The sequence below is a fragment of the Amblyraja radiata genome, chromosome 23, assembly GCF_010909765.2.
Source record: "Amblyraja radiata isolate CabotCenter1 chromosome 23, sAmbRad1.1.pri, whole genome shotgun sequence".
Classification (NCBI taxonomy): Eukaryota; Metazoa; Chordata; class Chondrichthyes; order Rajiformes; family Rajidae; genus Amblyraja; species Amblyraja radiata.
In genome coordinates this window covers 11,884,618-11,911,228 of record NC_045978.1, presented here as the reverse complement: position 1 = coordinate 11,911,228, position 26,611 = coordinate 11,884,618, and the positions used below count along the sequence as shown (strand labels likewise).

At 40.2% G+C, this 26,611-nt stretch overlaps 1 protein-coding gene across 2 annotated transcripts; it reads right to left on the bottom strand.

Annotated features, from left to right (window-relative positions):
* Window positions 1–6,665: 6,665 nt before the first annotated feature.
* Window positions 6,666–26,094, bottom strand: LOC116986236 (1,25-dihydroxyvitamin D(3) 24-hydroxylase, mitochondrial). Of its 2 annotated transcripts, none has more exons than XM_033041558.1 (12): window positions 25,963–26,094; window positions 25,229–25,419; window positions 24,121–24,214; window positions 22,662–22,758; window positions 21,381–21,472; window positions 19,579–19,690; window positions 14,992–15,137; window positions 13,112–13,278; window positions 12,393–12,471; window positions 10,749–10,946; window positions 10,531–10,643; window positions 6,666–7,719 (listed from the first exon to the last, which is right to left on the bottom strand). In XM_033041558.1, the coding sequence occupies exons 2-11, from the start codon at window positions 25,381–25,383 to the stop codon at window positions 10,533–10,535; spliced, it is 1,251 nt and encodes a 416-aa protein (XP_032897449.1). In that variant the 5' UTR covers window positions 25,384–25,419; window positions 25,963–26,094; the 3' UTR covers window positions 6,666–7,719; window positions 10,531–10,532. The 2 variants fall into 2 exon arrangements, with proteins under 2 accessions (XP_032897449.1, XP_032897448.1); XM_033041557.1 differs by lacking the exon at window positions 25,963–26,094 and adding an exon at window positions 25,645–25,953.
* Between the last annotated feature and the right edge of the window lie 517 nt (window positions 26,095–26,611).

Genomic DNA, 26,611 nt, shown 5'->3' with positions numbered 1-26,611 from the left:
AGATAAAACAAGTCATGCCGTCCCTCAATGCTATTTACTCATCATAGTCTCGTGTCTTGTGACACCATTACATATAATATAATATCATATTATATCATATTATATCATATTGTATATAATATCATATAATATCATATAATAGACAAAATCATTTAATAGTGAGCAAACGAGAGAATTCTCCAGAGAGAATTGTCAATGTGATATTGGTGTTTTAATTAATTCAGATAAGTCAAATATGTTTTAATTTTTTTAATGTTTTATACACCTCGAGTGCGAAGAGTATTTAATTGTCAATGCAACAGGACAGCACAATGAAATTCGTACCTTCTGCAGCTTTACAGGCACGTTAGCACAACAGCATAATAAATAAATATTCAATAAACAATAATGCAATAAATTATCAGTTACACTCAGTAACCAGACCATAATAGTGCAAGATGAAGTAGGTATTGCAACCAATGCAATGTCCATAGTATGTAGGAAGGAATTGCAGATGCTGGTTTACACCGAAGATAGACAGAAAATGCTGGAGTAACTCAACGGGACAGGAATGGGTGATGGGTGGAGAAGGAATGGGTGATGTTGTTGGGTGGAGACCCTTCTGAATTACTCCAGCATTTTGTGTCTATCTTCAAAGTTCATTACAGTTTGGTGCAGAGGTAAGGTTGTGATTAGGGGTGTGCAGTGTGGTTCAAGAACCTGACAGTTGAAGGGAAGAAGCTGTTTTTGAACTTAGAGGTTCTCGGGCTCCTGTACCTTAATCTCGATGGTAGTAGCCTGATGAAGGCGTGCCCTGGATGGTGTGAGACTTTGATGATATTAAGGTCATAAGGTCATAAGTGGTAGGAGTAGAATTAGACCATTCGGCCCATCAAGTCTACTCTGCCATTCAATCATGGCTGGTCCATGTCTCCCTCCTAACCCCATTCTCCCCATAATCTCTGACACCTGTACAAATCAAAAATCTATCAATCTATGCCTTAAAAATATCCTCTAACTTGGCCTCCACGGTATTCTGTGGCAAAGAATTCCACAGATTCACCACCCTCTGACTAAAGAAATTTCTCCTCATCTCCTTCCTAAAAGAACGTCCTTTAATTCTGATGTTATGATGTATCGTCCTAGATTCTCCCACTAGCGGAAACATTCTCTCCAGATCCACTCTGTCCAAGCCTTTCACTATTCTGTATGTTTCATGAAGGCCCCCCTCTTTCTTCTAAACTCCAGTGAGTACAGGCCCAGTGCCAACAAACGCTCATCATAGGCTATCCTACTCATTCCTGGGATCATTCTTGTAAACCTCCTCTGGACCCTCTCCAGAGCCAGCACATCCTTCCTCAGATATGGTGTCCAATATTGCTCACAATATTCCAAATGCGGCTTTTTTGAAGCAGCGCTTCCTGTAGATCTCTTCGATGGTGGAGAGCTCGATACCCGTGATGGACCAGAGAATGTTTACCATTTTCCGCAGGATCTTTTGTCCTTGGCCATTCCAGTTACTGAACCAGGCCTTGGTGCAAACAATCAGCATGCTCTCTACCGTGCATCTGTAGAGATGTAACAGAGTATTCAGTGATGTGCCAAACCTCTGAGGAAGTAGAGGTGTTGATGGGCTTTCTTTGTGGTTGCATCAATGTGCTGGTCCTAGGACAGGCTTTCAGAGATATAAATACTCAGGACCTTGAGCCTGTTGACTCTCTCCACTGCCATCCAACTGATGAATTGATGTATTTATTTCTGGAATTTATTTTATGTCTTTAAATTATAAATGTCCCAAATTATCAGAAACATTTAGAATCAATGGAAAAGGCATCCTGATTGTAAGATTAGTCGAGCCAATGGAAACATAAGTGTTGAGAGGTGCTGGCTGTACTGGGCACCCTTTTATCTTAGTCTTAATTTCATAAAACAGAAGAGCAGATTTAGGTCATTCGGCCCATCGAGATTACTCTGCCATTCAATCATGTAAAATTCTTAAGGGATTGGACAGGCTACACGCAGTAAAAATGTTCCCGATGTTGGGGGAATACAGAACCAGGAATCACCGTTTAAGAATAACGGGTAGGCCATTTAGGACTGAAATGAGGAAAAATGTTTTCACCCAGAGAGCTGTGAATCTGTGGAATTCTCTGCCACAGAGGGCAGTGGAGGCCAATTCACTGGATGTTTTCAAGGGAGAGTTAGATTCAGCTCTGGGGGCTAACAGAATCAAGGGATATGGGGAAAAAACAGGAAAGGGGTACTGATTTTGGATGATCAGCCATGATCATATTGAATGGCGGTGCTGGCTCGAAGGGCCAAATGACCTACTCCTGCACCTGTTTTCTATGTTTCCATGTCTGATCGATCTTACTCTCTCAACACGATTTTCCTTCCTTCTACTCGTAACCTTTGGCACCTTTGAAGGTCTTGTCGCCATGTATCCTCATTCACCTGCAGGGGAAAATTCCAAATTACTTGAGTTAAGGCAGAGCGTACTCGACGGGACGAATGGCCTAATCCTGCTCCTATGTCATTATAAAAGTGTGCCAAATTCAGCCAGCACCTTTGAACTCTTATATTGCAGCAAGTAGACAAATCTTTCACTGTCAGAAATCCTTACATTTCTCTGAAATATCAGTCTGAAGAATCTCACCCATTTATTTTATCCAGAGATGCTGCCTGTCCCGCTGAGTTACCCCAGCAATTTGTGCCTTATATTTAGCCTGTTCTCATAATTCACTCATCCAAAATCTGGGCCATGGTAAATCCTCCAAGTACAATTGTATTAAGCACAAAATAATTGTGCCGGCTTGTTCACCCAGTACTCATCATTTATTTACGGCCACACATGCAACAGTGGGCCAACCTGCCAAACCTTGGCTTGCGTTTGACTAGCTGTCATTCTACATCACCTGCATTGCCATGTGGGCAATGCCATGTGACACACCATCACGTGTACTGATCATGTCAGTTTTGGAGCCGCACCCACCACTACCCCTCCCAAAAACCTGTTTACTTCTGCCTCATTTTATAACCAGAATAACTTCATCATCTATGCGGCAAATTCCCGATGCCTATTTATATCAACGAAAGCACAGTGTGGTGTGCTAAAATTGGATTCTTAGTCCTGTTTTGTATAAACAGAATGAACTCCACAAGAAGGATCACATTCAACAAGGAACATATTCTTATTAACTGGAGCATTATAAAAGGACATGATGGACTGGATTTATATTCACTGGAATTTAGAAGGATGAGAGGGTATCTTATAGAAACATATAAAATTCTTAAGGGATTGGACAGGCTAGATGCAGGAACAATGTTCCCAATGTTGGGGGAGTTCAGAACCAGGGGTCACAGTTTAAGAATAAGGGATAGGCCATTTAGGACTGAGATGAGGAAAACATTTTCACCCAGAGATTTGTGATTCTGTAGAATTCTCTGCCTCAGAAGGCAGTGGAGGCCAATTCACTGGATGTATTCAAGAGAGAGAGTTAGATTTAGCTCTTATGGTTAACGGAATGAAGGGATATGGGGAAAAAGCAGGAACAGGATACTGATTCTGGATGATCAACCATGATCATATTGAATGGCGGTGCTGGCTCGAAGGGACGAATGGCCTATTCCTGCACCTACTTTCTATGTTTCTATGTAAAGTCTGAGAACATGTATATTTATGATTGTAGATGGAGTTTCACCTGAACCAAAGATGATTTGTGGTTATGCTCCATTTTAACATTGTGTCATTTTTTGTATGCATCCATTTGATGTGCAGTTGGCTTAAAACATGTATATATGTTTTTGTCTATCATAATTAAAGCCTGTTGAATAAACAACATAATAGAAATTGATTAATTGAAGAGGATGTCGAAAAGGTTCAGCAGAATGTTACGTGGAGTTTGACAAACTTGAATTGTTTTCTATGGAGCATTGACACCTGAGGGGCCACCTGATAGAAGTATGTAAAATTATGAGAGGCAAAGACATGGTAGACAGTCTGAGTTTTTTTCCCAGGGTGGAAATGTCGAAGATTAGCTTTAAGAAGAGAAGGGGAATGTATAAGGGGATTTGAGGGGCACGCAGGGGGTGGTGAGTGCTTGGATCACGCTGCCAGGAGAGGCAGTGGAAGGAGATAAGAGGCATTTAGACAGCTGTGTGAAAGGTAGGGAGATGAGTTCATAATTTCATAAGTTATAGGAGCAGAATTACGCCCTTCGGCTCATCAAGTCTACTCCGCCATTCAATCATGGCTGAATCTTTCTCTCTCAACCCTATCCTCCTGCCTTCTCCCCATAACCCCATGACCCCTTTACTAATCAAGAATCTGTCAATCTCCGATGGGTCCAATTTAATTTGGTATAATGGTCAGCACAGATAGTGTTTCCATGCTGTACTGTTGATGTGAATGCTGTGAAATTTTATTTGACTATTTCTGTTTTGAATTTTGTATCCCATAAATTTTGGGCTTTTTGTGGAGCTGGGTTCTGAAGAATAATTAATGAATTAAACATTTTATTTCATTATCTTTTTTTTTGTCACAGATTGACTCTTAGAAACACATCCATTTGTAAATTGAGTGTAAAAAGGTTCAAAGTTAAAGAAAATTATTTTGTCTTCAATACAGGAGCTTGCCTATCCCTGCTATGGCGGTGATGTAACAGATACTTAAATTGATACAAAGAAAAACAACCAGGAACAGATTCTCCATGGATGCAGGACAATAGAATGTGCATTCAGACATGCGGAGGTACATCTTTATGTATCTGAAAATATTGTCTGGAAGTGCAGTAGAAGTTGCAGGCATTATTTAAGAGCTTAGTTTAGTTTAGAGATACAGTGCAGAAACAGGCCCTTCGGCCCCTTGTCTGAACCGACCAGCGATCCCCGCACACTAACACCATCCTACTCACACTTGGGACAATTTAAACTTGTACCAAGCCAAATAACCTACTAAACTGTATATCTTTGGAGTGTGGGAGGAAACTAAAGATCCCAGAGAAAACCCACACAGTCTCAGGGAGAACATACAAACTCCGTACAGGCAACACCCGTAGTCGGGGTTGAACATGGGTCTCTGCCGCAGTAAGTGCTATAAGGCAGCAACTCTACCGCTGCGCCACCGTGCCGCCCAAGAGGTTGAAACATTTTTTGCAATGATTCAACTTCCCGTGATCATCGCTATTCACCGCACCAAATCCGGGTCACAGACTGAGCCCGGCTCTTTTCCAACCTGGTGTCTCACTCCATCTGAATCCTCTCAACATTCAACGGTCCAGGTGTGCTGAAAATCCTCAGTACAACTCGCATTGTTGGAAAAGCCCAGCCACTGAGGGAAGGGTCAGGAGGTTTGAGTTAGGCCTCTGTGGCTTAGCAATAGACAAGCAAGTACTCATCGCAGGTGAGTAGGTTTTCAAAGGTTTGGCTGTTTGGTGATCACTGATCTCTGAAACTACCACACACTTGGTGAACCACAGCAACTGGAAAAATAAATCAATCAGTAACTAACCTGTTAGGATCTGACTATCCTTTGAAATAGCCGCAATGGAAACTTTTTAATGATGATGAATTCAAGTTTAGTTACCCACATTTAGCAGAGAGCTAGCTGGAGCACATAGCACAAAAAAACAACTATTACCATCAAATCAACATTGTCTGTTGAGGCCTTCATGTTATTATCTACATACTCCGCATATTTCTATTGTAGCTCTCTGAGAAGATGCTAATATCTTCACAACATGCATCAGAGACAAGTGCAAACATTAGAAGTGCATGGGCACTTATAACCCTCAACATTAGTCGCTTAAGAGCCCAATATTGTTTAATTTTCTGTTGCACGTAACTCCGTGTGACTGTGTTACGTTTTTTCCAGATGTTCCACTTTCCCCCCACATCACAAACTTGTGGGTTGATGGATTCATTTGCCACAGCAAATTGCTCCCAGTGTGCAGGTGAGTGGTAGAACCTTGGGGAGCTGATGGAAAGCTGTTATCAGGCAACTGAACCGTCCTCTCACCAACTAGAGAGCGGTCCTAACCTCCCGTCTACCTCATTAGAGACCTTCAAACAATTTTTACTCAGACTTTACGGGACTTTACATTGCACTAAAAGTCATACCCTTTATCATGTATCTATCTGTACACAGTGGACAACTTGATTGTAATCATTTACAGACTTTTTTCTGACTGGATAGCACGCAACAAAAATCTTTTCACTGTACCTCAGGACACATGACAATAATAAACTAAACTAACTTGCATGTGGGGAGAATAAAAAGGATTTGGGAACAGCTTCTTCTCAACATCCATCAGGCTATTATTGATCACTACATACGTGTACTAAACTCTTGGTTGCACTAGGGACTAAACGAACTCTTGGTTGCACTAGGGACTTTTTTTTTGTTTTGCACCAATATTGTTTTCTTATTTATTGAAATGTTATTTGCTTTATTATGTTGTCTATTGAGTATTGTGTTTACAGACCAGTTATGCTCTGCTGCAAATAATATTTTTTTTCGTTCAGTTTTGGTATATCTGACAATCAAACACTCTTGACAATTGTGGGGCTTGTAAATGGCACTTGTTGTTCAATGTGAATCAGGGGCTGCTGCTGTGATGTACGGCCCAATGTCTATGAGTAATATTATGAATGATTTGGAAAAGGGAATTGAATCAATTATTAACCACTTGTTAAATTGTTCGTATTGCCTTTTATTAGCATATTAAAAAACTTTTTACAAGTCAGGTAGTAAAATTTGCTTCAGCTGTGCAGATTGACTAATACATTACAAAGTGCCTTTAATTTTTAAATTGAATTTAAGTAAAATCCATTTAAATGAGCTTAACATTTGACACAAACAGGCTAATTTTTCTGCAAATGTCAATTTATCAATCGCTTTCAAGATGTAAACATTATTGTTGACCATGATTTGATGAATTGATATATAGTTAACTTAGTTTCAATTATTTACATAATTATATGCAACAAGGACAACAGAGTAGGGATTAATTTTACACAGGAGAGAAGAACAGGAGATTGCACATTGTACACCACTATTTTATGTTTTTACACAATCGAGTATAGGATAAAAGTAAAAAGAATAAGCAGTCAATGTGATGCATCCAGTTTTCCACTATCTTCCAAGATTAATTTCTACACCAATTATATTTTACTGTGTAATTGTTCCAGCTAGTGTAGAAAAAAAACAGAAGCTTTAATCCACTTGGAATTTCTCCTTCACCTTTCAGGTATGTGGATGCTTTTAGTGGGCAGATTTTCTACCTGAAGCAGATCACAGCAAGAGCACAAAACAACCCAGCTTCTGGGGACTGGCAGCTACCTGTAAAAGCTCCGGTTACAGTACATTGACATAGTCAGGTTTTCGTGGAGTTTTTTCTGGTTATTTGAAAAACCCTTACTTCTTCACGATAAATGATTTTACATATAATGCATTTCAACCTTACAAGATATTAAGCATCAAATGTCACACTGAGTGTTGTTTTACTATTTACTCGTAAGTCTATTGCTCAGTGAATGGTTCTGTCAAAATAAGGTTGCAATGACTTAATTTCTTATCAGGCCAAACGGAGACTGTAATCCTCTGTGGGTCAGCAAATGTGTTGAAATCCTTCCATTCCCACAACATTCTTTTGGCCTTGTGATACCTTTTTGACTGATTATAAAATGCTGAGGTTAACAAGAGTGTAGGTTGGGCTCTGCTCTCGAAGAATCGCAGTGCTCCTGAAAAGGAAAAAGTCTATTAGCTGATGCAATCTATACCAATAATAGAGAGAAAAATGCACATAATATTTCCAATTTACAAATTGCATTATTTAATGCCTTCTAATTGTGCTCATTTATTATACGAGGTAATTACCTAGAATCCTGATCAATAATACTAAAAACAATACTACAGTTGCATTGACATGGTGCCACTCAAAAAAAATCAGAGTTTGATCAGTGCGTCCACTTGATGATGTGTTTAATCTCATTCACCAGAGATTAATTTTTAGAGAAATACTTATTTTGCAGTGAATTACTTTAATCAAAGTAAACTCTCTGGAGTGTTTTCTCTATTCTCTTGTCATGTCAGCCGCATGCCAATCATCTGTGAAAAATCTCCCCATCAGTGCATCTGTTTGCAAATCTGGATAATAAGCAGTTTATATCATCTTTGGAATTTATGGTTGCAACAATTTTTTTAATGATATTTTGCAGCTGTAATTGACAAGTGTAGGTGTGATGTGGGAATAGCAGCATCTTAAGTTACTGTATCAGAACACTGAAATAGGTTCGCTGTAGTGAATTGAGGATAAACATAAATGCTGGAGTAACAGTGGGTCAGGCAGCATCTCTGGAGGAAAGGAATAGGTTCTTCTGAAGAAGGGTCTCAATCTGAAACATCACCTATTCCTTTTCTCCAGAGATGCTGCCTGACCCACTGGGTTACTCCAGCATGTTGTGTCCATCTTTGGTGTATGCCAACACCTGCAGTTCCTTCCAACATATTGAATTGTGAATGTTGCTTTTCGTTTACATTCCTCACCCACTGATCTATTACCAGATCACCTGTCGTTTGCAAGGACAGAAAGATGTGAACGGTCTTTTGATCCTGTTCAACCATTTACTGAGATCATAGCTATTGTGAAGATCTGACATATAATAACAGCAATCATTTTCATTCATGTGGTGGCTTTAAATCTAGTGAGAAAAGCATTATAACTTTTCTGAGAAATGTTTTTCAAGGCACTCCCTGAGTTATGCAAGGGTTTAATTCCGTGAATCCTGACTTACGTCAGATTTTATGCAAATCAGAATCACTGACTCTCGCTGTTGGGGCACTTTCTGCACCGCGTGGCCTTCTGGGTAAGCACTGCCGCCATTGCCGGCTTGAGTTCTGTCTCACCATTAGGGCACTTTCTACGGCACGCGTCCTTCTGGGTAAGCGTTACCTCCATTGCTGGCTTGTTAGTGATGCAAACTTGAGTGGTTGTACACTGTTATGGACATTATAAACTTCCTAGATTGACCTAGGGACCGAGTACAGAGTTGTTTACAGAAGCGCAAGTTTATGTAAGTCGCATATTGCAAAAGACGGGGAGTGTATGAATATGATATTTGATGATTTCTCCCAAGATGTAATAGGGGATGACCAAATGCCAGTTTTTAAAAGCAAAATGTACAGAAAGCTTGAGGGTGATTTGTCCATCATATTCACTTCAATATTAACAAAGAGAAAATATATTTCTAGTCGGTTTAAAAAAAAATCACATTTGGGGAAAGTGAGCTGAAAAGGGAAATAAAATGTATCAACTTTATGCTTCCTGGAGCAATTTAGAACCCCATCATGCATTGTTGCCCAATAAATACAAAGGTGTCCCAGGGATTGGTTCTCGGACAGTAAAGGTTTGGTTTTCTGTATGTTGTGATCTAAGTTGTTATACTCTGTACAACAAATCAATTTCTGACACACCTCTCCATGTGTTTTAATGGTATCCTTAACATTGTTCTGTGTATTGTGAGCCAAGTTATTATATTCATTTCTGTGTTGTGAGTCAGTTGGTTGACAATAGACAGAAGGGATGTCATGCATTGACGTGCAATGCACAGAAAGAAATATCATAAATTGGTTCACAATACAGAGAGAGGGATTCAATGATAATACACAGGTAAGCGAGGAAGGCTTGTTGCACAATACAGGGAGAGGTGGGTTAGGAATTAATTCATTAAGGGAGGAGTATAAGAGCTTGGGTCACTGTGTATATATTGGTCTGGAAAAAAGTGATTTACGATGCATAAAAATGGGTGGGAAGGAACACAAGAGACTGCAGAAGCTGGAACCATGAAAAACACAAAGTGCTGGAGGAACTCAGCTAGTAAGGCAGCATCTGTGGAGAGGATGGACAGATGATGTTTTGGGTTTGGACCCTTCTCCAGATGGGATTGGAATGCCATCTGGAGAAGGTCTGAGGAAGGGTCTCGACCCGAAACGTCACCTATTCCTTCGCTCCATATATGCTGCCTCACCCGCTGAGTTTCTCCAGCATTTTTGCCTACCTTTGATGTTTCCAGCATCTGCAGTTCTTTCTTAAACAGGTCAGCTCTCGATGTTACCGTCCACAGGGCCCACGGCTGAAGCCTCCAAAGCCTCACGTGTGTGTGTGTGTGTGTGTGTGTGTGTGTGTGTGTGTGTGTGTGTGTGTGTGTGTGTGTGTGTGTGTGTGGCGCGCATGCGTGTGAGCGGGGCCACCAAGGAATTGTGTCCCCCCCATGTTTTGATAGAGATTTCCGCCCCTGCACTTTCTTATCTATCTCCTACACATTAGGAGCTAGTTTACAGAAGCCAATTAAACTACAAATCCGCACATCTTTGAGGTGTGGGAGGATACCAGAGGAAACCCACACAGTCACAGGGAGAATGTGCAAAGTAATCACAGACAGCAACCGAGGTTGGGATCGAACCTCTGAAGCTGTGAGACAGCAGCTCTACCAGCTGCGCCACTGTGCCACCCATGCCCATGCCCACTGAATTGAAAACAATTGTGAACGTACGGTTAACGATTGTGGAAGGCCACGGGGATCTTGCGGTTTGGCACCATTATCCCAGAGTTCAGTGCTTCTACAGGGTCTTCATCGGTCGCCACTATTTTGTACTTTCTTACCAACTGCAGTGAAAAGCATTACAAATTAGAAAAGTCCAGGGCCATGGCGCATTGTTGCATTTAAACAAAGGTTTGGGAGAATGTCGACGTTCGGCACACACAACTCACCCAGCAGAGGGCCAGCTGCAGCTGTAACTCAGCCAATCGCCGGCCAATACACATCCTTTTCCCAACACCAAACGGCATGTGAGCAAAGGGATTGATCTTATCCTTATCCTGCAGCCAGCGCTCCGGTTTAAACTGCATTCCGTCATCAAAATTCTCTTCATTCCACCCTAATGCGTGATAGCTTATCATTAAAGTAGTCTGTAACAAAAAGAATGGGCACTTTTCTCTTATATTTGACATTAAATTGTTCCATGACATAAACAGAACTGCCTGGAAGCTCATCCATCACCCACCATCAGTCGTACTAAAACATTATTATAATGGCAGATATACTTTCTCTCCTTCTGAAATGTGGTTAGATTGATCCAGAAAGGGTGCACACAATGGAAAATGTGCTGTCCATATATCTAATTGGGCCCCCACAGTGTTTTCTTATGGGGCGGGGAAGGTCGGGAACAGGTTAGGGGAGTGTACGGCGGCACAGTGACACGGCTGGTAGAGCTGTGGCCTCACCGCGCCAAAGACCCGGCTTCGATCCTGACCTTGGTTGCTGTCTGTGTGGAGTTTGCACGTTCTTCCTTTAGGTTTCCTCCGGGTGCTTTGGTTCCCTCCCACTTTCCAAAGACATGCAGTTTGTAGGTTAATTGGCCTCAGTAAAATTTCCCCGAATATGTCAGACGTGGATAAGAAACTGACATTACATAGAACTAGTGTGAATGGGTGATCGATGGTCAGCATGGAATCGGTGAGCCAAAGGGCCTGTTTCCATGGTGCATTTCTAGAACTAGAACTAAAACAGCGAAACAGAGAAAGCTGGAGCACAGGTAAGCTCTTTGGATGTTTTAGCCTATACCATTCAATATGATCACGACTGGTCATCTGTCTCAATACCATACTCCTGCTCTCTCCAGATACATTTTGTGACAAAAGATTTAAATATCTCCTTTTTAAATCTATTTGTTTACTTGGCCTCCATAGGTATCAAATTCCCCAGGCCCACCACTTTCGGTTGAGGAAATTTCTCTCCCATTTCTGTCCCATATCTCTTGCCCTTCAATGTAAAGCTGTGACACAGAATGCTGGAGTCCTTGTAAAATGTGTAAACCACCCACTGCAGTTCCTTATAAAATGTATAAATCAGCATCTGCAGTTCCTTGTATCATCAAGTAAGACTGTAACCCCCTGATTATGAATACCCCAGCCAGAGAATATTTGCAGTCTCTCTAGCTTTGTCAGAATCAATTAGATGCTCCCCAACCACCTTATTTTTCTAATGTCCAGTAAATACAAACCTAGTCACTTTACCTCTCCTCATATGGCAGACTTGTCATCCCAAGAATTAGAACCTTAGCTGCATTTCTTTGATGGTAAATTTTTTGAAAAGGTGACCAAAACTGAACACGATACTCCAAGCATGGTATCAACAAGACCCTGTATAACCATGGCAAGTCATCCTTACTCATCTGTCACCTGTGTTTAAAGTAACATGCAAGCCTACTTTGGTCCAATCTGCCATCTTCATACACACTGCAACACTATAAACTAGACGTCATGGTCTTACTTGAGAATGAGTGGCAAACGACAAGGTCAAATGAAGCTATAATATATCCTTGATAAATAACTGCAATTTTGCTGAATACTTACTCCCTTCGGCAGTAGATAATCACCAAGGAGTGTTTCTTCATCCAAGGTCCGACTTGTAAAGGGAACCGAAGGAGTAATTCTAAACAGATATTTGCTGTGAGTAATTCTCTTATTAAGGTGCTTAGTTATATCAGAATATATATCAAGTATGTTACATTTTCAAAACTTCAAAACTATTATTACATTTTAATCTAAGTAATAAAATAATGGTGTCAAGATTAAGGTGTCATCTTCAAAAATGCCCTGTGTCATTACTACCTGTGATGAAAATATTTAATTTCAATTAGTGGTTCTATTAAAATTGTAATGCAAATAATTATAACTGTACATACAATATACGGCAAATCATTTCCTTTTTCTACTTAGCTAAATCTGATTTTCAATTCAAATATACTTCCAAAATGTTGCATATATTATAACTGATGGTCTACCAATTCTGTTATTTAATGGTCTAATTTATTGTGGAAGCTTTAGAATGGTAAACTATCCTATAAAATTACTTCCATTCATAATTCTGTAAAGTTCCCAGTCTTAAATTAGATTAATAAATGGGGCTTATTGAATGTTAACTTGATTTAGGAAAGAGGTGTGATTTCTCTTGCAGTTGCTAATAGTATTAATGAAATTCTTGACTGGGAGTAATACTGACAAACAAAATTGAAAAAGTGATTTGACTTTGAAAATTTCAAGAGAAAGCTCCAAATTATGGTCAAACTAACCTCATAGACTCCTTCAGACAAGCCTTTAGGTAGGGCATGTTCTTAATATCTTCTGCAGATGGGGCCTGATCTTCAGGTAGCACATGCAGCAGTTCCTCATAAAGTTTTTCTTGTGCTTTAGTATTGCGAGAGAGATTGAAGATAGCCCAGAGCAAACTGTTGGCCGTCTGTTACAACAGAAACTAGAGAGTGTTAATTATCTTTTGCAGACTTCTCATTCATCTAATTAATTGTTGCCATTTACAAATATTTTAAGGGGAGATCTTCTAGTTTAAATATGATCCATTTTATGTAGAGGCATTAAATATGTGAAAGCCACCTAACTTCCTCCTAAAATGTAATAATGTTAGATGAATTGATTGAAAATCTTGGATATGCTACATATTTTTGAAATCTATAAGAGTTGTCTTTCAAATTAAACATCACAAAATCATTAATAATTTTATTGTGTTTAATATCTGTGAACTATTTTGTGTTGATGCTTGCATAACCAAATTACAGAGGTAGTTATCCTTTATTGAAGGCAGTAACACTTGATTAAGTCCAGTATCTAGTCCAACAATGTACCAAAAGTCACAATCATGTAATGCATTCTGTTCTCACATTTCCTACCTATGGTATAATCAGATCCTATTTAAATTCATTTGATAAATTTACTTTCCCGATATTATTGTAGGATTTATTATATTGATCCTTTATGGTCCAACACTGTCTAGGTCAGATAGGTTCAGTTGGTTCACTTTCAATTCATAATTTGACCTTGTGGGAATGGAATGATCGCTGGAACTAAAGCAGAGTGGCTCTAAAAACTGAAGCAAATTGTAGTTGACCTAAATTTAATTTCAAGATGCAAGATGATGGATGGTGAACAAACTCAAAATGTTGTTTAACATTTCAGATGTAGCAAACAAATTACTGTTGCAAGGGACTGATTTGTAACATAAACTCTCCGCATTTATTGTTGTTCATGCTGCGACGAAAAGTACCAATGCCATTTTGAGTCCCCGCACAAAAATATATTTAACATCCAAATAAAGGTTTCATCTGTAAGAAATATAATTTTCCTACACACTCACACATATTTTAACAATAGATGTCAGGTAGAGGCCTATGTTGAAAGCTCAATCAATTATGTCATGGTATATCAGGAAATATCCTGATTAGGTGTCATTGGTTAGATACGTTATATCAGGATGCCTGACTTAAGGACATAACCATTCAATCATGGCTGATCTATCTCTCCATCCTAACCCTATTCTCCTGCCTTCTCCCCATAACCTCCGACACCTGTACTAATCAAAAATCCATCTATCTCTGCCTCAAAAATATCCACTGACTTGGCCTACACAGCCTTCTGTGGCAAAGAATTCCACCGATTCACCACCCCACGGCAAAATAAATTTCCTGTCATCTCCTTCCTAAAAGAACATTATTTAATTCTGAGTCCTAGACGCTCCCACTAGTGGAAACATCCTCTCCACATCCACTCTGTCCAAGCCTTTCACTATTCTGTATGTTTTTTATTGCAGTTCATTGTTTCTTCCGGATACTTGCTTAGGTGACATGGGCAGTTCATTGACTATTTGACCAAGGTACTTTGCAGGGAATGAGATGGATGTCCAGTCAATGTGATTGATGTTCAATCAAGATGACTTTCAACTATATGGTATGTGCCGCATTTTAAATGGTCATGTTTATGTTTTGTATTCAAGGCTTGGGAAAGGACATGATCATTGTTCTACCTCCAAAGTGTGAGTGCTACCAGTGGATCAAGATGATAATGATCAACTGTAACTAAATGCTTTCTCCCAATTTATCTCTGGGCTGAATCTTTCAGAATAATTTTCAGAATCAGCTATGGATTTTGGTCAGCATCTCACCGTCTCCACTCCTCCAATCTGGAGCTCAGTGATGGTAGCATACAGCTCTTTTCTCGATAGTTCACTGCCGTTGTAAATATCGGAGAGAAAATCATTGGCAGGGCAAGACGACTCTCTGTTCAGTCTTCCATCAATGTGGCATTTTGCTGCAAAGTTATACACAGAGAAAGCATAAATTACAAATGTACCTTGTAGGAAACAATGCTAAAATTATTCCTTGCATAGTAATCTTTTAGCAGTCTCTCTTTTCAGTTAATTTATTCTGCTTGCGGAAGTAATGGTCTTTTGCAGGGCATTTATCAATCTGTGATTGTTACCCATTGAGGTAAAATAAATCAGACAGAATACCTTAACATGTAATGTCATTATTTTCATGTGATGCAGAAATTCAAAGATAGATCAGCCATGATTGAATGGTGGAGTAGACTTGAAGGGCCGAATGGCCTAATTCTGCTCCTCGAACTTGTGAACTGATTGCATAAATGAATAACACAATGCTACTGGTTAAAGGACAACAATTAATTCCAAGTTTTCTCTATTCATTTTGATTCAAGCAAATCTGTTAACATCTGCATAAATTCTATTGCTTTTTTGCCTTTCTGATCATGGCAACCGTTTACATCTGCCAGATCTAAAAAGAAAAATAAGTTGACTGAACTGTTTCATGGAATCAACCATTTTGATTCAGTTTGATAAAGTTATCTGAATGAATAATAGAAGGTAGACAAAAATGCTGGAGAAACACAGCGGGCAAGGTAGCATCTAAGGAGTGAAGGAATAGGTGACGTTTCGGGTCGAGACCCTTCTTCAGACCCAAAGAATAATAAATTCCTTGTAAAATATTATGCAACACAGCTGCAGGGGAAGTGCAACCCCAAGAGTCATCAATAAATGTTTGTCAGCAACACATCCATGAATGAATTTAGGGGAAACATCTCAGATGATATAACCTGTCGTCATGTCATTAATTGAAACAACTAATGGAGTTGCATTTAAGGACAAGTTAATGAGGAACAATCAACTGATACTTATTTTGTAAGGATTCTAATGAAGTAAAATGGGAGGGTTGCTATTATGGAGTATACACATAGTCATGCAGCTGCTCAACTAAATGGTCTTCGTTCACATCTACAGTATAATTTTGATTGCACAATACTTTTTTTGTTCATTAATGTGCAACTGAAAATCAATTCAATCAGGTGTGAATGACTTTTGCCATCATTTTTGAGCCAAATTGAGGTGATCATGAAATTCACCAGGACACTTCCTGTCATGAGTCAACCTTGCAATCTAACATGATTTCCACATTAAGCTCGCACATGACAACCTCATTCAACATTGATGGAAAATTGCATATCTGTGGGGAATTCCTAGGACAATGCTTGTGAGACCAGTAGTGAAGAGCGAAACCTACCCAGGACCTCCGGCCAATCTTCCCATCCCACAGTGAACCACTTCCAAACATCTCTAAACTCTTGGCCATCCCTGATCTACGATCCCTGTTTTCTTTATTGTTGAGCATCTCCACCCCATTCCCAGTTCTAGCAAACGGCCTTCAACCTGAAGAAATATTGATGAAGATTTATTTTAAGCCAAACCCCTTAAAATATATTTCTCTGGGATCAGATCCCTGAATGTTCTCACCAGGAAATGCATGGCCATCAATATTTTATTTTCCCCTTCGGGATTTTATGCTTCCCTCCACCAACAGAGTGAAGAAAGGCTGCATATTTAAAGTGTGAAGGGGAAAATTTAAAGGAGATGTGTAGGGCAAGTTTTTTTACACAGTGGTTGGTGAGTGCCTTGAACATGCTGTCAGGGGTGGTGGTTTAGGCAGATGGGACAGTTGGATAGATAAAAAGCATGGACATGCAGGGAATGGAGGGATATGGATGATGTACAGGCAGATAAGTTGGTCTTGGCATAATGTTCGGCAGAGATATTATGGGCTGAAGGGCCTGTTCTTGTTCTGTACTGTTCTATGATTTATATGAAACATGGCTGCTATAAATTTCCTATTCCTACATCATAGGCTTACAAACGGAGATAATCTTGAACAGGAAGCTATTTTTTTAATATTTTGTTCATTTTGTACAGTCAGGTATGTTTTTAGGTGTTGTTAGTCTTGTTATATCATTGTTGCATGACATATAAAAGAAGCAAACAAGGGTTGAGACGGCAATCTGGTGTTTACTTTGGAAGCAAAACAGATGGACTTTGGAGGGTTAATATCTGCAGCTCGTCATGTTGAAAATGTTTTATCCTCACTAATCTGCCTCAGCTGTTTTCACTACTGAAACAGGAAAGTAGGTGCGTCAGTCAATAGTACCTCGAATGAATAAGCTATGTGCGTAACAAGAGCTGCATATCCCTGTCAGTTCAGTCACCCCAGCCAATACCTCCTGTTAACCTCAGACTATTATAAATACTTGGCTCCAGTGCCCTGTTCCAGTTCATGCAGTTTATTAGTGCAAATCTAGACTGACCCCATGTATGCCATTCCAGTAAAGAGGCACCAGGTCCAGTAGTCAACCACATGACACAGGTGACTCTAAATTTATCTTTCGGAACTGAATAAAAGGCATGATATCCTAAAAAATACAGTTTTTAAATTCAATACTAACTAAAACCTTGATGCTTTGATAATAGGTGATATTTCATAGAACATAGTAGAGCATTAGAACAGGCCCTTCGGCCCACAATATCTGTGCCAAACATGATGCTAAGACCTACTCTTACCTGCCTGCACATAATCCAGATCCCTCCATTCCCTGCATATTGTTGTGTCTATTCAAAGGCCTCTTAAATACCACTATTGTATCTGCCTCCACCACCATCCCCGGTAGTATGTTCCAGGCACTCTCCAATCTCTGTGTAAAAAAAAACCTGTCCCGTGCATCACCTTTACATTTCTGTCACCTTTCACATTAAAGATATGCCCTCTAGCATTTGAAATTATCATTCTGGGAAAAAGGTTCTGACTGTCTACCTTATCTATGCCTCTCATTGGAGACCCTCAGAGTATCTTTAATCGGACTTTACTGGACTTTATCTTGCACTAAACATTATTCCCTTTATCCTGCATCTGCACACTGTGGGCGGCTTGATTGTAATCATGTATAGTCTTTCTGCTGACTGGATAACATGCAACAAAAAGCTTTTCACTGTACCTCGGTATATGTAACAATAAACTAAACCAACTAACTTACTGGAAGAAATATAGTTTTCCTACGTCCTCACATACTTATAATGATAGATGTCAGGGTAGAGGCATATATTGATAGTTCAATCCATTACGTTATGGTACGTCATGAAATATCTGGATCAAGCTCGATACATGGTTCGATACATTATATCTGGTTGCCTGACCTACTGCGTGGTCCCAACATTTTCTGCTTTTATTTCATATTTCAGCTGACTGGAAAGCAAGCAACAAACAAGCTGTTCACTGTACCTTGGTACATGCGACACTAAAAACTAAATTAACTATTACATCCAGAGCAGGCAATGCTGCTTACTGCACACCACCTTGATCGTGGCATTCAGGCCAAACTGATTTGGTGCCTAATTAAGGTGGAATTTCAATGAGCTTCATGAAAATAACAGGGTATGTAACTCACATACCGCCTATGGGCATTACATGTAATAAGAAAAACATTGCAATATGCAGCAATTGCTGTCGGGTAACAGTTTGAGAACTTTAGTTCTACAAAAAATATTAAACTATCACATCATTAATGAAAAAAAATCATAGGTAACAGGTTTGTTAAATGAGAAACAGTAAGGAACTCAAGTCATAATTGCTGGTAGAAATGATTCCTGACAGCATATGAAAATTGTACGCCCATCCTTGATCAAGTTGCCAACAATACATTAAGTTGCCTCGAACTTTCTCATTTTCTCCACAGGATCAACTTATGGGAGAGCAGAGTGTGATATTAAGCCAATCTACAATAAGATTTGAACTAAAATTCCAAAATTTAAACCTACTGTAATTCCTTCTAATTTCAAATATTTCAAATTCACTGACAGTTGAGTGTCAAAACCTCCATGACAATGCTTTGAAATTGTGATTTCAGCTATTTGTAGCTGCATAAACATTTTTAAATTGAAATATAGACAATGGACAATAGGTGCAGGAGGAGGCCATTTGGCCCTTTGAGCCAGCACCGTGATCATGGCTGATCTGTTCCAGAAATATGTTCCAGTTTTTGGTCTTTGGAGCATTCATTTTTCGGAACATTTATGTATGGCCGGAATAGTGACACAGCTGTTAGAGCTGCTACCGTACAGCCCAGACATCCAGGTATGAACCTGACCTCAGCTGCCCTCTGTGTAGAGTTTGCACAGTCTCCCGGTGAAGGATATGCTCGTTTACAGGTTAATTTCCCTCTATAAATTAACCGTAGTGTATAGGAGCGAATGCAAAAGTGGGATAACACAGATAGTGTGAATGGGTGAACAAGGGTTGGTGTGGACTCAGTGGGCTAAAGGGCCTGTTTCCATGCTGTATCTTTTAATCAACCAGTCAACATTGCTTCCGCAAAAAAAATACTTATCCATACGTATTATTAATTCGGTATATACCTGTTTTGAATATGTTATCCCAAGCTTCTGTATGGTCCTTCCAAATCTTCGTATTAAATCTTTTATGCATTTCTACTGGAGTCACCATCATTTTACCAAATGTATTCATCATCTAAAATATGTAGAGATTTAAAGAAAAGTCAAATTACATACAATGATTTAATTGCCTTCTTTTTATTGAGTGTTTTTGTACTCATCTGTTCAGGATGTGAGTGTCAGTGGTAATGCTAGCATTTATTGTCCATCCCCTAATGCCCTTACAAAGTTAGTGGTGAGCTACCAACTTGAATCCCTGTAGTTCCTTTGCAAATATAATACTGTTGAGTGAGAGGTTCCAGCATTTAGACTCAGCAATAATGAAAGGAAGGCAATACATTTTGAGGTTGGAATGGCCTGCAACTTGGAAGAAGTATGCAAGTAATGATAGAGTCATAGAGTCACAGTGATACAATGTGGAAACAGGCCCTTCGGCCCAACTTGCTCACACCGGCCAACATGTCCCAGCTACACTAGTCCCACCTGCCTGCGCTTGATCCATATCCCTCCAAACTTGTCCTATCCATGTAGCTGTCTAACTGTTTCTTAAACGTTGGGATAGTCCCAGCCTTAGCTACCTCCTCTGGCAGCTTGTTCCGTACACCCACCACCCTCTGTGTGAAAAACTTACCCCTCAGATTCCTATTAAATCTTTTCCCCTTCACCTTGAACCTATGTCCTCTGCTCCTCGATTCCCCTACTCTGGGCAAACGACTCTGTGCATCTACTTGATCTATTCTTCTCATGATTTTATACACCTCTATATGTTATCATATAGAGCACCAAGCGAGTAATGATATTGTTAGCTTCTAAAGTTTCTAAAGAACCTCGACCTCTTGGATTTGGTAGGTGTTGTCAGAAAATAAGTGGTGTATTTTGTGGATTGTATACACTGCATCTCGATGTATTAGATGATATTGTTCATTAAATATTGGTGGAGCTTTGTTTCATATTTGGCCCAATGCTGTAATGCAGTCCAGAGACAGTCATCCTGGCAAAACCTTAATTCAACTAATTTGGATTTATCCTGCATTTTGTGGACTAATCCAGGAACCTCCTACCCAAGAGTATTGTGAGTGGTACCTTTACCAGAAGTGCTACAGTGGCAATTAGGAAAGTTGTGTTTTATTTACTCCTTTCATTTGATTATTTGTTCCTCTAAAATGCATTATTCATCTTGAAATATGAGCATCTGATTATATATGTTCTTTTTGTCAATGTGTTCATGTTAACAAAGATTTGGCCGATCAATATACAATCATTTTAGAAACATAGAAAATAGGGGCAGGAGTAGGTCATTCAACCCTTTCAGCCAGCACCACCATTCAATAAGATCATGACTGATCATCCAAAATCAGTGCCCCATTCCTGCTTTCTCCCCATATCATAGAAACATAGAAAATAGGTGCAGGTGGCCATTCGGCCCTTTGAGCCAGCACCGCCATTTATTGTGATCATGGCTGATCGTCCTCTATCAATAGTCCTCTTTCAATAACCCGTGCCTGCCTTCTCCCCATATCCCTTGACTCCACTAGCCCCTAGAGCTCTATCTAACTCTCTCTTAAATCCCTTGATTCCATTAGCCCTAAGAGCTGTATCTTGAATACATCAGTCAATAATTTTAGAATTGTTATGAATATCAAATGGATTGTTATATTTAAAGAATCTGATACTTCACTTGTGAAACGGATTGTTTTATAGAAATAGTATTTGTGTTACTACAGGTTGTCAAGCTAAGTTAAAATCATTTCCTGCAATGCACTTACAATTTTAATTGCCTGAATGAAGTTCAAAGATTCTTCACCCACGTTTTGTTCCAGAAGACCAAATCGTTTATCATACAACACCAAGCAAATAGCTATAATTAGAAAGTTGTTGATAAGTATATAATGCAATTCTCAGACGCATCACTAAATACACAATCTATTATGTTGCACTGTGCCTTTTACAATTTCTGTATCCCAATGATTCAGCAAAGGCTAAAAATATTTACTTGCAAAGGATTACTAGTACCGCTATATATAGTTTCCAACCTATGCAAAACAAAAATTGCCTGACAAGATATGAAAAATATTTAATAGTACATAGTTACTTATTTGGAGCAATAAGCTCTTTGTTCAGATACTGTGGGTGGAGTACTGAACACAGGTCAACTGCTTTCCCAGAACCGCGGGTACAAATTGGCAGAATAGTTAGAAATAATCGCGCTCTTGCCCATCACACAATTTTCATTAGTTGATCACTGACTAATAAAAAGAGTTTGAGAGACCGTCATTTCGGGGAATAGTGAATGTCCTGGGTATTCTTGAGTTTGTAGAGAGAGTCGGTACCAAATGAAGGGACAAGGTTAACGCGAAACACTTTTGTGCCGTTTATGGCAGATTCAGTCAAAGCTGCACAGGTGCAATCGATAACTGAATAGAAACCAGTAACCTCAGTATAAATCACAAACTCTTCTCCCACAGCCGGGAATAAAGGCTCGGATAAAGCATTTGCGACATAGTTTGTTGGACATACCCAGGCAGCATCTGTGGGAGAGAGAAACAGAACTAACGTTTCAGGTTGATTTGTTTTGCACTGAAAAACATCTGCCTGACTTGCTGAATATTTCCAGCGGGGTTTTTTTTCGTTTGAGATTTCCAGAAACGCAGTATTCTGCTCGTGAATTAAGCAAACCATTTCACATTCTGCATCTACGCCTTTAAAAAAAACCTTGCGTGTCAACAGTGGTCAGATCAATAGTAATGATTAAATAACGTGACTGATCTCTTCCCTCGAATCATTAACTGTTTCATTTGCGAACGTTTTCCTCCAGAGATGCTGCCTGACCCGCTGAGTTACTCCAGCTTTTGTGTATAACTAGAACACTTCACCATAAAATAGACTACAAGTTGTTAAACAATCTTAACTAACATCGTTTACTCTAATTTTATCGAGATTAATTTCTAAATAATATTATCTAAACAACTATTCCGTGAATAAAACAATATTATTTTGTTGCCAAAAATCAAAGACAATTGCGACGTAGCACTTTCTAAAGAACTTACTTTCAAAGGACCATTTGTTCAGCTCCTGGTATAAATCGTCAACTTTGCCTGTCTCGTCGCGAAGCCTCGCTAATCTTCGGATAAAATCTTTCAGAATCTGAGTTAAATTAAAAGAACAAATTAAAGCACATATTCCACCTGGCAGTTCCGGGATTATAGATTTTAGGGGTTAGGATTCGAGTTACTCCAGCATTCTGTGTCTATTTTAGGATTCCTGACCCCTGTCAGTCTGATATTTAAACTGATTTAGGTCGCCGATTTAGAGCGCAAAGTGTGTTTCTCCGAGTACGGACGCGACTCCGCCAGTCAACTGGGGTTAGAGCCTTCTCCACGTCATTCTGCCCCAACCCACATTTGATCCAGATTCGCCTCATATTCCCATGCAGCCCTTTATCCTGTTTTTGGACGTTCGTTTAACTTGTTCTCTCTCTCGTTTCCCCTGACTCTCAGACCACGTTTTAACCCAGGCTCGCAAGAGTCTGAAAAAAGGTCTCGACCCGAAGCGTCACCTATTCCTTTTCTCCAGAGGTGCTGCCTATCCCACTGAGCTACTCCAGCTTTTTGCGTCTATCTTCTCATTTAACCCTCCTTTTGATTTATTTCCTTAATCGCCGCTTTGGTAGAAAGGAGATTTCTTGGAGAATGTTTAACTCCGATATCAAACCGCTGCACTCTGCTGGTCGAGTGACTGTTATAGCTGTTCACATCACCGCTACCCAACTTTGACTCCGTGTCTGAACATTGATCGGGTGCCGGGTTAAATATACTGAGGTGCACCACTTTAATAAACACTGAAATCAGAAATGTCTCGAGAGAAATGCCCTGATTAAATAAATGCATCTCTGTGTTGGCAGCAACGATGTGTTTTGAAGACAGATCTACAGCTCTCCCGTTTAAATCTTTTAACATTTATAAAGTAACAATAGAACATTTTTTATTGGTGGTATTTGGGTACTACACTGTATTGCATGCCGTCGTAGGACGGGCAGGTCTTTCTTATTTGATTCGCACGAATTCACGAGTTGGAAATCGAGGGTTGATTTGAAGGTAGCAGGAGAGGTTGTGAATAAATCTAGAGACACAGGTGCTGGAATCTGGAGCAAAGCACAAAGTGCAGGAGGAACTCAGCGGGTCTGGCAGCATCTGTGGAAGGAATGGACAGGTGACGTTTGGGTCGGAACCCTTCTTCAGACTGATCCAGGCCTGAAACGTCGCCTGTCCAGTCTGAAGAAGCGTCTCGACCCGGAACGTCACCCATTCCTTCTATCAAGAGATGCCACCTGTCCCGCTGAGTTACTCCGGCATCTTGTGTCCATTCCCTCCACAGATGCCGCCTGAGCCGCTGAGTCCCCCCAGCACTTTGCGTTCAGCTTGTGGATGAACCCGCGGAGGTAGGTGGTGATGTTAAACAGTGGTGTGCGAGAGAGCGCGACCGGTGTTCACAATAAAGTGTGTTTACCCCATTGATTTTTCCGTCCAGTTTTGCTATTTCCGTTGGCTTCATCAACTTTTTTTGAAATACGCTCCTCACTCGTTGCCACTCCTTCCCTTCCCTAAAGGCAGCCGAGATAACGAAATAAAACGGAGGAAATCTAGTCACAGCCGCTCGCGATTATTAAACACATTGCCCTGCCTTTGGGAACATAGGATTTATATATAACTGATTAATCGTGGCAGGTATCAGTCTAATTTTTTCAACTTCCATCTGAATTCTCCAATACATATGCGGCATTACATATTGCTTCTATTCGCAATAAACGAGGCTCAGTTGCGGTTTCATGTCGATATATGTGGATTAATAACTAAACCAATGCTACATATCGATTATTACTATTTCACAAAGAAATACGTTTTACAAAATATATAAGGTGTTTAGTCGTATTTGGATTTTTTTGCGAGGAATAATTTAATAAAACATAGCACAGTACAGTGTGTAGGAAGGAACTGCAGATGCTGGTTTATACCGAAGAGAGATACAAAGTCAGCGGGTCAGGTAGCACCGCTGGAGATAAGGAAGAGGTGACTTTTCGGTCGAACCCCTTCTTCAGACTATTGGGTCTGAAGATGGGTTTCGACCCGAAACATCACCCATTCCTTTTCTCCAGAGATGTTCCCTGGCCCATTGAGTTATACCGGCGTTTTGTGTGTAGAACAGTGCAGCGCAGGAACCAGCCCTTCGGCCCACAATATCCGTGCGGGACATAACGCCAAATTATAATAATCTAATTTGCCGGCAAATCATCCATATCCCTCCATTCCCAGCATTTACCTTTCTAAAAGCCTCTTAAACGCCACTATAGTGTCTGCCTCCACCAACACCATCTGGCAGCGACCCACCAACTTCTGTGTAAAAAAACGTGCCCCACACATCTTTACATATTACTCCTCTCGCCCTAAATCTGCGCCCTCAAGTCTTTGATATTTCCCCTCTGGGGTGGGGTGTGTGGGAGGGGGGAGGGAGAGAGAAAGAGTTCGGACTATCTATCCTATCTATGCCTCCTATAATTGTATATACTTCCAATACGAGTCGTAATCTTCATTGGCAGCGACGATTTGCTTGTACTCACAGTATGAGCAGCCCATACGCCTCATCCCTGTAGTCTCTGTAAGCTTTCCATGGTTTGATCTCCAGGCGCTGCGGGTAGTTGCTTTCTTTGCGGTAAAGAGCTTCCAAGAGGCACGGGGCCCCGACGTGCACGGATTCAAAGGGACCCAGTTTCATCTTAAAAATCTTCCCGAACTTCTTATGAAATTCCACCTGCAACAGAAAAAGGGCGCTAGAGTTCGATTGGGAAACGCGCGGTGAAATGAGGTGCTCCTCAACCTTCTGTTCACAAATTGCTACCGTTCACTTTAACTTTAAGAACACATTGGTGTTGACCCTGTGCATTAGCCGCCGTACATTCTGCAGGTGACAATGATGCATCCATACTACAACCCCGCTGATAACTCTCGTACTAATCGGCTGCATCGCCACATTTACCAGTGTTATGTGTTGTTTTTGGAGCCCTCCTTTCCTCATGATCTCCAGCAAACTCCCCACCACCGGCCACCTGATGGGGCCCGGGATGGAGTTGAGCTCACAAGGTACCAGGGCTCTTTCGAAGTCACCGCCGTGTGTAGAAATCGGAATGGTGTGCCTAAACTTGTCACCTTTCCTGAAAAGTTGTAGGAACACGTTTGAGTTTTTAACCTGAAATCGCATTTTGTTTAAAATAAACCCCCCTAAAACCTCCAATGATAAACCCCGACAACAAATGAGCAGTCTCGACGGCTCTATTTTGCAATGGCATTTTCTCACCCAATATATAGATGCATTGGCTGGTACAGCTCTCAACCTGTGTCCAATCAAAGGCGTCACTTGGTTGGTGTGGTTGACGAGCCTACCATTCAATTATGGATTTTTTTTTCGCGAACACGTGCGGAGCCTGGCAGATTCTGGGAATGAACTCAAGCACACTCTAAGCCTCTCCAAGTTGGCCGTCTCACCTAACTCGGAGTGCTCCAGGCTGTAGCTTCAGTCAACATGGGGCACTGCAGTTTGCAATCGTTTTGAGTAGAAAAGAGAATCGCGATGGAACCCTCAACTGGGATTAACACTTTTGTTTTAATGCTTGAAGTCCAGAACATGCAAACAGATGGCTATAATTTTTCTTTTTTAAAAAAAAATACCACATCAAATAAATTGAATCAAATCTGAATATATTACCAGTGCAAATTCTGTGCTGTATCCTGGAAGTCCACGAGAAAAGAAAGTCACCCCAAAATCAGGCTCTGAGAATGCACATTTGACTTTGGTGGACAATTGTCATTATATCTTTTTAATACCATCGATATTAAAATTGGTGATTATGTACTTTGGGACTACAAGATATAGATTGCTGGTTGTGTAGTGTATTCAGCGTTAAATACTCTTTCTCATAGTTTCAATGCTATCTCTACCTTTCCTT